The sequence below is a fragment of the Felis catus genome, chromosome E2 (assembly GCF_018350175.1).
Source record: "Felis catus isolate Fca126 chromosome E2, F.catus_Fca126_mat1.0, whole genome shotgun sequence".
Taxonomy (NCBI): Eukaryota; Metazoa; Chordata; class Mammalia; order Carnivora; family Felidae; genus Felis; species Felis catus.
The window spans coordinates 25,608,530-25,626,110 of record NC_058382.1 but is presented as its reverse complement, the minus strand read 5'-3'; the positions used below and the strand labels follow the sequence as shown (position 1 = coordinate 25,626,110).

Here is a 17,581-nt window from a genome sequence, read left to right as displayed (position 1 = left end):
TCATATGATATTTGTCTTTCTCTAATGTTTTTTATCATTATACCCTCCAGAGTCATCCATATTATTGCAAATGGCAAGATCTCATTTGTATTTATGGATGAATAATATTCCATTGCATATATACAACACCTCTTCTTTATCTGTGAATGGATACTTGGGTTGCTTCCATATCTTGGCTATTGTAAATACTGATGCAATAAACATAGGGGTGCATATATCTTTTCAAATTAGTACTTTTATTTTCTTTGGGTTGATACCTAGAGTGGAATCCTTGGGCCATATGGTAATTCTATTTTTAACTTTTTGAAGAACTTCTATGCTGTTTTCCACAGTAGCTGCATCTATTTGTATTACAGTCAATACACAGAGCGTTCCTTTTTTTCCCACATCCTTGCCAACACTTGTTATTTCTTACGTTTTTTATTTTAACCATTCTAACAGGTGTAAAATGATCTAATGATCATTTTAATTTCCATGATGATTAGTGATGTTGAACATCTTTTAAGTGTCTGTTGGCCATTTATTTCTTCTTTGGAAAAATGTTCATTCAGTTCCTCTGCCCATTTTTAAATCAAATTATTGGATTTTTTGATGTTGAGTTATATAAGGTATTTATATATTTTGGATATCAACCCCTTTTTGGATATCATTTCCTATTATATCCCGTTGGATAACTTCTCCCATTCAGTAAGTTGCCTGTTTGATTTGGTGATGGTTTCCTTTACTGTGCAAAAGCTTTTGATTTTTGGTATAGTCCCAATAGTTTAATTTCGCTTTTGTCTATCTTGCTTGAGGAGAGATATCTAGAAAAATATTGCTACAGCCAATGTCAAAGCAGTTACCACATGTTTTCTTCCAAGGAATTTTATGGTTTCAGGTCTCACATTTAGGGCTTTAAACTGTTTTGAATTTAATTTTTCTGTATGGTGTAAGAAGGTGGTCAGTTTCACTCTTTTGCATTTAGCTGTCCAGTTTTCACAATACCATTTGTTGAAGAGACTTTCTTTTTCCCATTATATATTCTTACTTGAACATATAGGTGTGGGTTTATATCTGGACTATATTCTGTTCCATTAATCTATGTGTTTATTTTTGTGCCAGTGCCACACTGCTTTGATTACTATAGCTTTGTACTCTATTTTGAAATCTGCGATTGTGATATCTCTAGCTTTCTTCTTCTTTCTCAAGATTGCTTTGGCTATTTGGGGTCTTTTTTTCATTCCATACAAATTTAGGATTGTTTGTTCTAGTTCTGTGATAAATGTTATTTGTATTTTGATAGGGATTGCATTAAATCTGTAGACTGTATAATGGAAATTATAACAATAGTGGGTCTTCCAATCCACAAGCATGGAATACCTTTCCATTTGTTTGTGTCATCATCAGTTTGTTTCATCAGAGTTTTATAGTTTTTGGAGTACATGTCGTTCACCTTCTTGGATATGTATATTTGTAAGTATTTTATTATTTTTGGTGCAGTTGTAAAAGAGATTGTTTTCTTAACTTCTCCTGCTGCTACTCCATTATTAGGGATGTAAATGCAACAGATGTCTGTATATTAATTTTATATCCTGTGACTTTACTGAATTCATTTATAAGTTCTAGTAGATTTTTGGTACATATTTTAGTAGGTTTTTTTTTTCTATACGTATCATCTGCAAATAGTGAAAATTTTACTTCTTACCAGTTTGGATGATTTGGATGTCTTAGTGCCATGGCTAGGATTTCCAGTACTATGTTGAATAAAAGTGATGACTGGATATTCTTGTCTTCTTCCTGATCTTAGAGAAAAGCTCAGCATTTCATCATTGCATATATTACCCATGAGTTTTTCGTATATGACCTGTATTTTGTTGAGGTAGGTTTCCTCTAAAACTACTTTGTTAAGAGTTTTTATCTTGCATAGATGTTGTACATTCTCAAATGCTTGCTGTGTATTTGCTGATATGATCACATGGTTTTCATCCTTTCTCTTGTTAATGTGACATATCGTATTAACTGCTTTGAAGATATTAAACCACCCTTGCATCTCTGGAGTAAATCTTCTTAATCATGGTGAATGATTTTATATGTATATTGGATTTGGTTTGCTAATATTTTGTTGAGGACCTTTCCATCTATGTTCATCAGAGTTAGTGTCCTATAACTTTCATTGTTTGTAGTGTCTTTTTCTGGTTTTGGTATCAGGGTAATGCTGGCCTCATAGAATGAGTTGGATGGCTTTCCTTTCTCATCTGTTTTTTGGAATAGTTTGAGAAGATTAGGTATTAACTCTTCTTTTAATGTTTGGTAGAATTCATCTGTGAAGCCATCTGGTTCTGGACTTCTGTTTGTTGGGAGTTTTTTGGATATTGATTCAATTTCACTGCTAGTAATCAGTATGGTCAAATTTTCTATTTCTTCCCGATTCAGTTTTAAGAAGTTATACTTTCTAGGAATTTAGCCATTTCTTCTAGGTTGTCCAATTTGTTGACATATAATTTTTCACACACTCTTCTCTTATAATCCTTTGTATTTCTGTGGCATCACTTGTTATTTCTCCTCTTTCATTTCTTTTTATTATTTAAATTTTAGTTAGCATACATTGCAATATTGATTTCAGTAGCAGAATTCAGTGATTTATCACTTATATATAACACCCAGTGGTCATCACAACAAGTGCCCTCCTTTTAATACATATAGCCCATGTCCCCCCCAGTTCCCTCCCTCAACCCACAGTTTGTTCTCTATCATTAAGATAGTGTTTGTTGCGGGGCGCCTGGGTGGCGCAGTCGGTTAAGCGCCCAACTTCAGCCAGGTCACGATCTCGCGGTCTGTGAGTTCGAGCCCCGCGTCAGGCTCTGGGCTGATGGCTCAGAGCCTGGAGCCTGTTTCCGATTCTGTGTCTCCCTCTCTCTCTGCCCCTCCCCCGTTCATGCTCTGTCTCTCTCTGTCCCAAAAATAAATAAAACGTTGAAAAAAAAATTAAAAAAAAAAAAGATATTGTTTGTTGTATTGTCTCATGCGGTTTGTTTCCCTCTCCTTTTTCTGCTTCCTGTTTGTTCATCTGTTTGGTTTCTTAAATTCCACATACGAGTAAAATCATATGGTATTTGTCTTTCTCTGATTAACTTATTTCACTTAGCATTTTACTTCCTAGCTCCATCCACATTGTTGCAAGATTTCATTCTTTTTGATGGTTGAGTTCTATTCCATTGTATATATATACTACATCCTCTTTATGTATTCATTAGTCAATAGACATTTGGGCTCTTTCATAGTTTGGCTATTGTTGATACTGCTGCTGTAAAAACATTGGGGTGCATGCATCTACTCAAATCTGTATTTTTGTATCCTTTGGGTAAATACCTAATAGTACACTTGCTAGATCATAGGTAGTTCTATTTTTAGTTCTTTGAGAAACCTCCCATACTGTTTTGCACAATGGCTACACCAGTTTGTGCTCCCACCAGCAGTGCAAGAGGGTTCCCCTTTCTCTGCATCCTTGTCAACACCTGTTGTCTCTTGTGTTGTTAATTTTAGCCATTCTGACAAGTGTGTGGTGATAATCTCATCATGGTTTTGATTTGCATTTCTCTGATGGTAAGTGATGCTGAGCATCTTTTCATGTGTCAGCCATCTGAATGTCTTCTTTGGGATAATGTCTATTCATGGCTTCTGCCCATTTCATACCTGAGTTGTTTGTTTTTTGGAATGTTCAGTTTGATAAGTTCTTTGTAGATTTTAATAGTAACCCTTCATCAGATACGTTGTTTGCAAATATAGTCTCCCATTCTGTTGGCTGCCTTTTCGTTTTGTTTCCTTTGCTGTCCTTTTTATCTTGATGAAGTCCTAATAGTTCATGTTTTCTTTTTTTTCCCTTTCCTTTGGTGACATGTCTGATAAGTTCATGTGTTCGAAGTCAAAGAGGTGGCTACTTGTGTTCTCTTCTAGGATTTTGATGATTTCCTGTCTCGCATTTAGGTCTTTCATCCATTTTTGTGTATGGTTTAAGAAAGTGGTTTAGTTTCACTCTTCTGCATGTCGCCATGCACTCCTCTTTCATTTCTGATTTTTTTATGACTCTGGCTAAGGATTTATCAATATTTGTTGATCTTTTTAATATATCAGCTTCTGGTTTCATTGATCTCTTGTTTTTTAATCTCTATTTCATTTACTTCTGCTCTAATCTTTATTAATTCCTTCTACTGGTTTGGGATTTTATTTGTTTTTATTTTCTAGCTCCTTTAGGTGTAAGGTTAGGTTGCTTATTTGAGATTTTTCTTGTTTCTCGAGGCATCTATTACTGTAAACTTCCTGCTTAGAACCGCTTTTGCTACATCCCCAACATTTTGGATTCTTGTGTTTTCATGGTCATTTGTCTGCAGTATTTTTTTATTTTCTCTTTGATTTCTTCCTTGACCCATTCATTGTTTAGTAGCATATCACTTAGCTTCCATGTATTTGTGTCCTTTCCAGATTCTTTCTTGTGATTTATTTCTAGTTTCATGATGTTGTAGTCAGAAAAGATACATGATGTGCTTCCAGTCTATTTGAATTTATTGAGACCCAGTATGTAATCTAATCTGGAGAATGGTCCACGTGCACTTGAAAAGAATGAGTATTCCACTGCTGTAGGTCCATCCAGTATGTCATTCAACGCTATTGCTTCTTTGTTGATTTTCTGTCTGGATGATCTATCCATTGATGTAGGTGGGGTGTTAAAGCTCCCTATTATTGTATTCCTGTTGATTTTTCCTGTATGTCTGTAAGTATTTGCTTTATGTATTTAGGTACTACCATGTGGGGTACATAAATATTTACAATTAGCTGTATCATACTCTTGTTGGATTGTTCGCTTTATCATTATGTAGTGCCCTTCTTTGTCTCTTGTTGCAGTCTTTGTGTTTTGGGTTTTTTTTTTAAAGTTTATTTAATGGGGGGTGGAGGGAAGAGGAAAGTGGGTGATGGGCATTGAGGAGGGCACTTTTTGGGATGAGCACTGGGTGTTGTATGGAAACCAATTTGACAATTTCATATAAAAAATAAAATAAGTTTATTCATTTATTTTGAGAGAAACTGACACAGTGCTGGTGGGGGAGGGTCAGAGAGAGAATGAGAGAGAATCCCAAGCAAGCCCCATGCTGCCAGTGCAGAGCCTGATGCAGGACTCAAACCCATGAAACAGTGAGATCGTGACCTGAGCCTAAATCAAGAGTCTGACACTTAACCCACTGAGGCACCCAGGCACCCCTACAGTCTTTTATTTAATGTCTCTTTTCTTTGATATAAGTTTTACTACCCCAGTTTTCTTTTCACTTGCATTTGCATGGTAAATTGTTTTCCTCACTTTACTTTCAATCTGCATGTGTTTTTAGGTCTGAAATGAGTCTCTTATAGGCAACAGATAGCTGCGTCTTGCCTTTCTACACATTCTGTCATCCTGTGTCTTTTAGTTGCAGTAGTCAGTCCATTTACATTCAGTGTAATTATTGATAGGTATGTACTTACTGCCATTTTGTTACTTGTTTTATGTCTGTTTCTGTAGTTCTTCTCTGTTCCTTTATTCTTTTGTTGTCTTCCCTGGTGGTTTGATGGGTTTCTTTAGTGATATGCTTGGATTACTTATTCTTTATTTTTTGTGTATATTTTTTGTGTAATTTTTTGATTACATGGTTACCTTTAGGCTTATATATAACATCTTATGCATACAATACTGTGTATTGAATTGATGGTCACTTAAATTTAAACCATTCTAAAAGCACTAAGTTTTTACTCCCCACCCCCCACTATGTTTTACGTACATGACATAATACGTTTCATCCTATTTTATTTTTTTTTAATGTTTATTTGTTTTTGAGAGAGAGAGACAAACAGTGTGAGCAGGAGAGGGACAGAGAGAGGGAGACACAGAATCTGAAGCAGACTCCAGGCTCAGAGCTGTCAGCACAGAACCCAACATGGGACTCAAACTCACGAACAGTGAGATCATGACCTCAGTTGAAGTGGACATTCACCGACTGAGCCACCCAGGTGCCCCATCATCCTTTTATTTTATGAGTCCCTTGACTGGTTTTTACGGATATAATTCATTTTACTGCTTTTTGTCCCCTTTAACTTTTGTACTGGTGTTATAAGTGATTAATCTGCTTTCCTTATGTTTATATTTACCTGTGAAATTTTTTCCTTTCATAATTTTCTTACTCCTAATTATTATGGCCTTCTCTCTCCATTCATAGATTGCCTTTAACATTTCTCAGAAGGCTCAGTGTTGATGAACTCCTTTAACTTTTGTGTGTCTAGGAAACATTTTATCTCTCTTTCTCTTCTGAATGTTAACTTTGTTGGGTAGAATATTCTTGGTTGCAGGTTTTTCCTTTCAGTACTTTGAATATATCATTCCACTCCCTTTTGACCTGCAAACTTTCTGCTGGCAAATAAGCTTATAAGCCTTATGTGGTTTCCCTTGAATGTAACTGTTTTCTCTTACGTTTTTAAAATTCTCTCTTTATCAGTACTTTATGCCATTTTAATTATTATGTGTATCATTTTGAACCTGCTTGGGTTGATTTTGTTGGGGGCTTTCTGTGCCTCCCGAATCTGGATGTCTGTTTTCTTCACCAAATGTTTTTCACCAAGGGATGTTTTCAGCTATTATTTTTTCAAATAAATTTTCTGCCCCTTTGTCTCTTCTCCATTTGGGATACCTATAATGCAAATATTATTACACTTGAGGATGTCACTGACTTCCATAAGTCTATTCTCATTTTTTATTATTCTTCTTCCTCTCTGCTGTTCAGCTTGGTTGCTTTCCATTACTCTGTCTTCCGGGTCACTAATTTGTTCTTCTCTCTCCTCTGATCTTCTATTAATTCCCTCTAGTGCTTTTTTAATTTCAGTTATTATCTTCTTGTTCTCTAATTGGTTCTTTTTTATATTTTCAATCTCTTTTTGAATGTCTCACTAAGGTTCTACACTCTTTTCTCAAGTCCAGTGAGTGTCTTTATGACCATTACTTTGAATTCTTTATGAGGCATATTGTTTATCTCCATTTCATTTAGATCTTTTGCTGTGGTTTTATATCTTTCATTTAAGAAATATTCCTATGTTTCTTCATTTTGTCTGACTCTCTGTTATATATTAGAGAAGTCGGGTATATTAGGGAAGTTTCCTGGTCTTGCAAATCATGGCAGCCTTTGGAATTAAACCTAGTAAAGCAATGTAGTAGGGGAAAACCTTCAAGAAGAGACCAGATATTTATTTGGTCTCTTCTATTATTTTCTTTTAAAGAAAGTTAATAACGTAAGTGATGGGCAGTAGAGACTAAGGGCTGTTCTTACAGTAAAACAGCTGGATCAGTAATATACCCATGTTGACAGTAAGTCACTGGTACAGTTAAGGGAAATGTAGACTTAGTATTAACTAGTTTAAATAAAGTGTAGATTTTGTTAAATGGAAGATTATTTTCAGTTAGAGATTGGACAAACAATTTGTAGGATACACTAGTTGACCAAAAAAAACCCTCCAAATATCTATAAAGCCATATTAGGTAGTAGAGCTAGAGCTTTAGCAAATCTCATTAGAATGTGAATTGTGTACACAGTCCCATGCAGGTGCTCTGGGAGGCACAGAAATGAATGGAGCTTATAGGCCAAGAAGGCTAAGTATGGGCAGCTCTGGCTGGTATAATGAGGTATACAAACCTCATGCTACAAGTAGCTCAGAGACAGAGCAGTTGCTTCTGTTTGGTCTACCAAGGATCATCAGGGAAGACTCCATAAAGATGTGGTATTTGAAATGGCCAGTACAAATGAGCAGGATGTTAGTGGTTGGAAGTGAGAGAAAGAAATGGGGAAGGAAGTACACAGGAACCCAGGACATATTCAGAGAGTTGAACATGGCTGGTTTGGCCCAGAGCATGAAAAGATACTGGAAGGTAAGATAAGAAGAATTGGTTTAGACAAGATCAGCAGAAGCTTTGACTTCTAAACTAAGTAATTTAATCTTTTAAATATTTATTGAGAAGCTTCTAAACCTTTTAGGACTGAAGGTGAGATGAACAGAGTTCTCACTGTTGCCATTATCTTACTACTGCATATCAGATAAGTTTGCATGGAAAATCTGGAAGCAGGGAGATAACTTAGGTGGAATTTACTATAACCTGGGAAAGAGGTGAATGATTAAAGGAATAAAGTATTGGGAATGGCCTAGAAGGGATAAATGTGAAAAATATTTATCAATGCAAGGGTAATTTGTGTTTTGTACTAGTGACCAGAGAAAAGACAAATGAAATATCTAATTTGAGGTAGGAAAAAAAAATTATTTCAGATAAGAGACATATCAAGAAGGCAATTAGTAATGTAGGAGTAGACAGAGAAAGACAAATATCATATGACTTCACTCATATGAGGGCTTTAAGAGACAAAACAGATGAACATAAGGGAAGGGAAACAAAAATAATATAAAAACAGGGAGGGAAACAAAACATCAGAGACTCTTAAATATGGAGAACAAACAGAGGGTTACTGGAGGGATTGTGGGAGGGGGCATGGGCTAAATGCGTAAGGGGCATTAAGGAATCTACTCCTGAAATCATTGTTGCACCATATGCTACCTAACTTGGAACTAAATTTTAAAAAAAAATTTTTAATTAAAAAAAAAAAAGAAATATAGGACTAGAGTTCAAGGAACAGATTAGGTAAGTGTCACAAAGGAAAAGACTAAGGACAAAAATGGCAAAGCCAGACCCTTGGGCAATACCTACCACCCTTTATGTTAGAAACTTATAGTCTTGACACTATTATCATTTGGTGCCAGATAATTCTTTATCATAGAGTTCCATCTTATGCATTGTAGGTTGTATATCAGTATCTCTGACTTCTGCTCACTTACATGCTAGTAGCTACCTCCGATTTTGACAATCAAAAAGATCTCCAGACATTGCCCAGTGTCCTTGGAGAACAAAATCACCCCCCGTTGAGAATCATTACTTTATATGAATAAAGATGTAAACACAAAATAGTCATCAGATATTACTTCTTGGTCATTTTCTCAAACATTGTAAATATAACAATTTTAACATTAAATATTAAAACATATAGGCCAATGCATGGGTAGCCATCTATAAAAAAAGATACTTGTTATAACATTGCACCTGTGGTTGGAATTTAAGCAGAAACTGGCAGGTAGTGTCCTCTGTCACTGGCAGTGGGTTAGCTGCTTCAATGGCAGATGGTAGTGTTTGTAGCAGGAATAGTGGTGTTATTATTAGTGTTCCTACTAGTGATAATAGTTAATGTTTACTAAATCCATACTGTCTGCATATATTCTACTAAGCACTTTATATGGACTATCTCACTAATCTTCACAAAACTTTGTAAAAATACATTTTCAAGATAAGTAAACAGATGCTTTTAGAGTAGAGCTAACTTATTTGGACCTGAAAGCTAGCAAACAGTGGAGCCAGAAGTTCAACTAGGAAATCTGTTTCTCAAATTTCTACCTGTAAGTCATTCGTTGTACAGACAAAAGGAAAGGCAAAAGACATAGCTGCAGCAGAACCCCTAATGGCTTCAACAGTGAAGACCAGTGAGAACAGCATGGTAAAGAATGAGACCAAGTATAGTGCATTCATGTCAAATAGCAGTCCATGAAAAAGGTACTCTCAGCTCCCAAGCACAGGACTGCCATTATAAAAATACTATATAAGTGCCTAATAACTTTACATTTTGTAGAATACTTTCTAATCTGTCATTGCATTGATACCATATAGAATCCTCAAGTAGACCATGTTTATCCCCTTCTAAGGGCTTAGAGCTGAGACCCACAACAGTAAGTGGCTGTTCCAAAGTGATACAACTTACCAATGAAAGCGGAACTAGAACCCCTGTCATCTAACTCTACATCTAGTGCCCTTTCCACTAGTCTGTTCTGCTCTCTAGGTATGAAAGAGTCTTGATTATATGCTAGTATTTCCTACGTTAGATAGGTACAAGCAATTTCATGTTTGAAAATAAGTATGGACAAAGCAGGAAAGAATATCCAATGGAATAAAGACAGTCTCTTCAGCAAGTGCTGCTGGGAAAACTGGACAGCAACATGCGGAAGAATGAACATGGACCACTTTCTTATACCATACACAAAAATAAACTCAAAATGAATGAAAGATCTAAATGTAAGACAGGAAGCCATCAAAATCCTCGAGGAGAAAGCAGGCAAAAACCTCTTTGATCTTGGCCGCAGCAACTTCTTACTCAACATGTCTCTGGAGGCAAGGGAAACAAAAGCAAAAATGAACTTTTGGGACCTCATCAAAATAAAAAGCTTCTGCACAGCAAAGGAAACAATCAGTAAAACTAAAAGGCAACCAATGGAATGGGAGAAGATAGTTGCAAACGACATATCAGATAAAGGGTTAGTATCCAAAATCTATAAAGAACTTATCAAACTCAACACCCAAAAAACAAGTAATCCAGTGAAGAAATGGGCAAAAGACATGAATAGACACTTCTCCAAAGAAGACATCCAGATAGCCAACCGACACATGAAAAAAGGCTGCACATCACTCATCATCAGGGAAATACAAATCAAAACCACAATGAGCTACCCACCTCACACCTGTTAGAATGGCTAACATTAACAACTCAGGCAACAACAGATGTTGTCAAGGATGTGGAGAAAGAGGATGTCTTTTGCATTGTTGGTGGGAATGCAAGCTGGTGCAGCCACTCTGGAAAATAGTATGGAGATTCCTCAAAAGATTAAAAATAGAACTACTCTATGACCCAGCAATTGCACTACTAGGTATTTATCCAAGGAATACAGATGTGCTGTTTCGAAGGGACACATGCACCCCCATGTTTATAGCAGCACTATCAACCATAGCCAAAGTAAGGAAAGAGCCCAAATGTCCATCAATGGGTGAATGGATAAAGAAGATGTGGTATATATATATACAATGAAGTATTACTTGGAATCAAAAAGAATGAAGTCTTGCTATTTGCAACTATGTGAATGGAACTGAAGGGTATTATGCTAAGCAAAATTAGTCAGAGAAAGGCAAATATATGACTTCACTCATATGAGGACTTTAAGAGACAAAACAGATGAGCACAAGGGAAGGGAAACAAAAATAATATAAAAACAGGGAGGGGGACAAAACATAAGAGACTCTTAAATATGGAGAACAAGCAGAAGGTTACTGGAGGGGTTGTGAGAGGGGGGTTGGGCTAAATGGGTGAGGGGCATTAAGGAATCTACTCCTGAAATCACTGTTGCACTATCTGCTAACTAATTTGGATTTAAATTAAAAAAAAATAAAGTTAAAAGTGAAAATAAGTATGGTCATACTTCACTTTAAAATGTGTTATCTAATAAGAGTAATAACATGTTGATAAAGTTTATAGAATCATTTTTATCAAATATTAAATATGTAAATGATACTAATCTGAATTGAGATTGAGTTATATACTTTTCTATTACCAATTAGAGCAAAGAATAAGTAATGACAATAAAGGGAAGTTAAATTTGATAAAGTATTATCTTCCCCTAATTATGTCATATATATAATGTATTCTGCATGCTCTCGCTGTAGCAAGAATATGTTCTTTTTCCCCAGTGACTGAAAGGAACTATTGCTTTTGTTCTACTGAGGTTCGGGGTTAATATGGCATCTTAAACATGGGAGACCATCACCTGGGAAGTACTCAGTGTTTCTTGATGGAAATGCACCATGAGGTTATATCCAGAAACACTTCTACATATATTTATTAAGTTTAACAGAACTTCACTGGAGTGATTTTTTCACTTGAATCAGTATAATGAGTTGACATTCCTCTTTATGTTAACGTGAAGCTGATGTAGTTTAAAAGAGATTTTCCATTTATCCTAGAACCATTATGTCCACTCTACAGAGTGAACATATGCTATGATGTTTCTAAAGCGCAAAGGCAGTGGGAACTTCAGTCAGAGATTTGGCACCTTTGATATATCTCTAATGTAACTTCAGGTACTCCATAAGACTGGAGGGGAATCATAAGTTTAAGACACTATGTAAATAAGATTTCTATAGAAGCATCATTCAAAAAGTATATCAGATACTTTAGTAATCGTAGGGGAAACATGTTTCTGCATGCAGATAACACTGTTAAAATGATTGGAAAATACTTGATTTGTCACAAGACAAATCTTACCCACTTACTCATGTTCCTCGAGCATTTGGTCTTCATGTTTTCAATGCAGCAGTGCCTTTCTCTAAAATAGCAGAAGTGACTCCTTATAAAATTAACTTGCAAATCTGCAGTATCCTTAGAAAATTTTTTAATTTTTATAATATTTTCAACATATAGTTATCTATATAAAGTATATAGTAATCAAAGTCAGTATGTCAAATAGTGAGTAGAAATGTCAATGATAAAAAGAATGCTCTGTATAGAACTAATTGCTCCAAATTCAGTTTTTTGGTTGATTTTTCTGGTGTTGTAATCTAAAATTGTAGAAAAGGAGGCCACCTGGGTGCCCAAGTCTTGATTTTGGCTCAGGTCAAATCCCACGGTCATGGATTCGGGGTCCATGTTGGGCTCTGCAGTTAACGTAGAGCCTGCTTAAGATTCTCTCTCTCTCTCTCTCTCTCTCTCTCTCTCTCTCTCTGTCTCTCTCTCTCTCTCTCTCTGTCTCTCTCTCTCTTTCTCTCTCTGTCTCTCTCCCCTGCTTGTGCTGTATAAATGAATGAATGAATAAATAAAATTATAGGAAGGAAAGGCAATTCTCCATTTGGAAAGAGTAACTGAAACAAAGGATCTCTAATGGGTTTTCTTTCTTGTTTAGCTTAGCCTCCTCTCCTTAGCACCTACCAGTTGTTGTAATCCTTTGTTCCCTTTTCACAATGATACACAAACTTGAGTTGAGTTGCTAATGAATGGCCCTTTAAGGATCCATGGAATTATCATCTCATTTGAATCTTTTTTTTTTTTTTTTTTTTTTTTTTTTTTTTTTTTTTTTGAGAGAGAGAGAGAAAGAGATCGCACACAAGCCAGGGAGAGGGTCATGAGTTGGGGGAGAGATAGGGAGAGAGACAGAGACAGAGAAAGAGAAAGAATGAATCATAAGAAGAAGGTTCCATGCTCAGTGCAGACCCTGACATAGGGCTCTGTCTCACAACCCTGGGATCATGATCTGAGCCAAAATCAAAAGTCAGATGCTCAACCAATTGAGCCACCCAGTCACCCCTCATCTCATTTGAATCTTGATATTTTTTCTTAATTGTACCCAATAGAAGTCTTCTTCCTTTGAAATCTATAAAACAGTGTCTTTGCTACTTACTTGTACCACTTATGTGTTACCTTCAGAAGTTCTATTTTCTTGACATATCTTATCTCCCAATTGAACTGGAAGCTCCCTGAAGGTAGGATCTATTTTTTATACTTCTTTATATTTCCAAATATAAAGAATATACCAAGTACACTCCTATTTCCACAGTACTTGAAAGGAGAAGACACTCATTATGTCTGAAATTATAATGAAGATTTAGTAAAGAATGTAACACCAGAAGGCAAGGAAAGCACTCCAGGCAATTTTTATCAACTCACAGCAGTTGCTTTTTCTTTCTTTTTTTTTTATGGTAAAAGTAGAACAGGAAAGTGAATAGTTTTTTTGTAGTACAACAAAAGCCTTAAATTATTTATTTCCCTGCCTCAGTTAAAATGCTTTGTTTCACACTTGACAGATGAATGGATTATAATAGGCTAATCCAAACTTTTCTGCCATTAACAGGATGGAAATTTCTCTGTCAATACTGTATTTGAAAAACCTCAAAATATGGTGGTGATTGGACAGTCAGCATTTGCAGACTTTGGTAAGATTCTTTTCATCTTTCAAATTCTACCCCTCTCTCTAACCTAGTCATATTAATTTCCCATACCTGAATATAATTGTATTGTCTTCAGAACTATTAAAGATTTAAAAGGTGTCTTTTCCAGTATTATACATGGCATGTTTTCAATTCCTTAACACAAGAAGGGGCCATTTATGACATTTATGTTTAAAGTATAATTTGAACTTAAGGGACTCCTGTTTGCAGGAGTAACATGCAAAACAAGAAGTCTGTTGAGGCTTTTCTAAAGGATACCAACTAGTGATTATCGTGAAGTCTTCATACATTTCTAAATGATGGAACAAAAAAAATTGGGAGTTAACCTGACCTCTTGAAACTTGAATACTAAAAACCATTTCTATTTACATAATTTCAAAGAAGAGTAACATCTATTGTGAATTTGCCAGATGAGGACACATGAATCTCTGTTTTCCTTAAGATTCTACACTGTAAATCAAGTTCACTTTGGTTAGGAACTTCCAAAGCATGTATGCCTCTTTCATCATTTGTCAGTTATTATTAAAAAGGATTTTGTATTAGATAGTAAAGTAGTCTAGATGACCACTACCTAGGAGTTTAAAGCCCACTCTCCTCCTACTTTTCCTTCATTCTGCCAATAAATACCTCAGCTTCTTCCTCAGAATCCAGATGACATGTCACCATGTCCAGAGGCCTCAGCTCCCTCATTTGTCAAATTTCAATGACAATTGTATCTACCTCCCAAGACTATAGTGAGGAACACAATGTGAATAAAGCACACTATTGGGCACATAGTAATATGACAATAAATTACTGTATAACATCTTTTCATTGGACTTACCTGTTTTTTTGTTGTCATTACTGCTCTTTGCTCAGTTGGCTCAATCAGCTCTTTGTTCAGTGTCATAGAAATGAATCCGAAGGCAGCTATAACATGTTTAATAGTGTTATTTGAGGGGTACCTGGCTGGCTCAGTCAGTTAAGCGCTGGTCTCTTCATTTCGGGTCAGGTCATGATCTCGTGGTTCGTGAGATTAAGCTTCATGTCAGGTTCTGCAACAGTGCAGAGCCTGCTTGGGATTCTCTCCCTCCTTCTCTCTCTGCCCCTTCGTATGTGTGCATGTGTGCGTGCACACTCTCTCAAAAATAAATAAATAAACTTTAAAAAAATAGTGTTATTTGATAGAAATATCAACATCTCTATGTTGTACTGTATTTTAGTTCGGTTATGTTGCATGTTACTTTGATTTTGAGCTCATTTCTGGTTCCTGATTTACATATAGTCTCTAATAAGCAAATAGTGAAGTTATACATGAAAAATTTTTTAAATTTTCTGACTGACTTGATAAGTTGGATTGACAACAAATCCTTTTGCAAGTCTTCCTCTAGAAAAAAAAATTATATAATTTTCAAGGGTACACATACCTCCCTTAACTCTAGTTAAGAACTTCTATTTGTGTTATGATCGTGTGTTTTATATAAGTGCCTTGACTTTAACAACATTATTGGTAGCTTTTCTTAAAATTTATTTAAATTTGACTAACCATAGACTTTTACATGCAGGTATTGTTCAAATGTGCAGAATATAGGATATAGCCCATTAAGAAACATAACTATATTTCCCCACTATTTTTAATGACTTTAGGTAGCATATCAGTAAACACTTTTATTCATTTTCTTTTAATATGAAATTTATTTTCAAATTGGTTTCCATACAACACCCAGTGCTCATCCCAAAAGATGCCCTCTTCAATGCCCATCACCTACCCTCCCCTCCCTCCCACCCCCCATCAACTCTCAGTTTGTTCTCAGTTTTCAAGTCTCTTATGCTTTGCCTCTCTCCTTCTCTAACCTGTTTTTTTTTCTTCCCCTCCCCCATGGTCTTCTGTTAAGTTTCTCAGGATCCACATAAGAGTGAAAACATATGGTATCTGTCTTTCTCTGTATGACTTATTTCACTTAGCGTAACACTCTCCAGTTCTATCCACGTTACTAAAAAAGGCCATGTTTCATTCTTTCTCATTGCCACGTAGTATTCCATTGTGTATATAAACCACAATTTCTTTATCCATTCATCAGTTGATGGACATTTAGGCTCTTTCCATAATTTGGCTATTGTTGAAAGTTCTGCTCTAAACATTGGGGTACAAGTGCCCCTATGCATCAGTACTCCTGTATCCCTTGGGTAAATTCCTAGCAGTGCTACTGCTGGGTCATAGGGTAGGTCTATTTTTAATTTTTTGAGGAACCTCCACACTATTTTCCAGAGCGGCTGCACCAGTTTGTATTCCCACCAACAGTGCAAGAGGGTTCCCATTTCTCCACATCCTTGCCAGCATCTATAGTCTCCTGATTTGTTCATTTGACCACTTTGCATGGCATGAGGTGATATCTGAGTGTGCTTTTGATTTGCATTTCCCTGATGAGGAGCGACGTTGAGCATGTTTTCATGTGCCTGTTGGCCATCTGGATGTCTTCTTTAGAGAAGTGTCTCTTCATGTTTTCTGCCCATTTCTTCACTGGATTATTTGTTTTTCAGGTGTGGAATTGGTGAGCTCTTTATAGATTTTGGATACTAGCCCTTTGTCTGATATGTCATTTGCAAATATCTTTTCCCATTCTGTTGGTTGCCTTTTAGTTTTGTTGATTGTTTCCTTTGCTGCGTAGAAGCCTTTTATCTCATGAGATCCCAATAGTTCATTTTTGCTTTTAATTCCCTTGTCTTTGGGGATGTGTCAAGTAAGAAATTGCTGTGGCTGAGGTCAGAGAGGTTTTTTCCTGCTTTCTCCTTTAGGGTTTTGATGGTTTCCTGTCTCACATTCGGGTTCTTTATCCATTTTGAGTTTGTTTTTGTGAATGGTGTAAGAAAGTGGTCTAGTTTCATCCTTCTGCATTTTGCTGTCCAGTTCTCCCAGCACCATTTGTTAAAGAGACTGTCTTTTTTCCATTGGATATTCTTTCCTGCTTTGTCAAAGATTAGTTGGCCGTACTTTTGTGGATCTAATTCTGGGGTTCTATTCTATTCTATTGGTCTGTGTGTCTGTTTTTGTGCCAATACCATACTGTCTTGATGATGACAGCTTTGTAGTAGAGGCTAAAGTCTGGAACTGTGATGGCTCCAGCTTTGATCTTCTTCTTCAATATTACTTTGGCTATTCAAGGTCTTCTGTGGTTCCATATGAATTTTAGGATTGGTTGTTCTAGCTTCGAGAAGAATGCTGGTGCAATTTTGATTGGAATTGCATTGAATGTGTAGATAGCTTTGGGTAGTATTGACATTTTAACAATATTTACTCTTCCAATCCATGAGCATGGAATGTTATTCCATTTCTTTGTATCTTCTTCGATTTCCTTCATAAGCTTTCTATAGCTTTCAGCATACAGATCTTTTACATCTTTGGTTAGATTTATTCCTAGGTATTTTATGCTTCTTGGTGCAATTGTCAATGGGATCAGTTTCTTTATTTGTCTTTCTTTTGCTCATTATTAGTGTATAAGAATGCAACTGATTTCTGTACATTGATTTTGTATCCTGCGACTTTGCTGAATTCATGTGTCAGTTCTAGCAGACCTTTGGTGGAGTCTATCAGGTTTTCCATGTATAATATGTCATCTTCAAAAAGTGAAAGCTTGACTTCATCCTTGCCAGTTTTGATGCCTTTGATTTCATTTTGTTGTCTGATTGCTGATGCTAACACTTCCAACACTATGTTAAACAACAGCGGTGAGAGTGGACATCCCTGTTGTGTTCCTG

At 36.0% G+C, this 17,581-nt stretch overlaps 1 protein-coding gene across 2 annotated transcripts in view; it reads left to right on the top strand.

The window, feature by feature from the left end:
- The window catches only part of ITFG1 (integrin alpha FG-GAP repeat containing 1), a 347,986-nt gene that overhangs the window by 85,818 nt on the left and 244,587 nt on the right, over positions 1-17,581 (top strand). For both annotated transcript variants that reach the window (XM_023245671.2, XM_045047180.1), the window contains one exon: positions 13,750-13,831. In XM_023245671.2, coding sequence (XP_023101439.2) covers positions 13,750-13,831 — 82 coding nt within the window. The remainder of the gene's footprint in view (positions 1-13,749; positions 13,832-17,581) is intronic.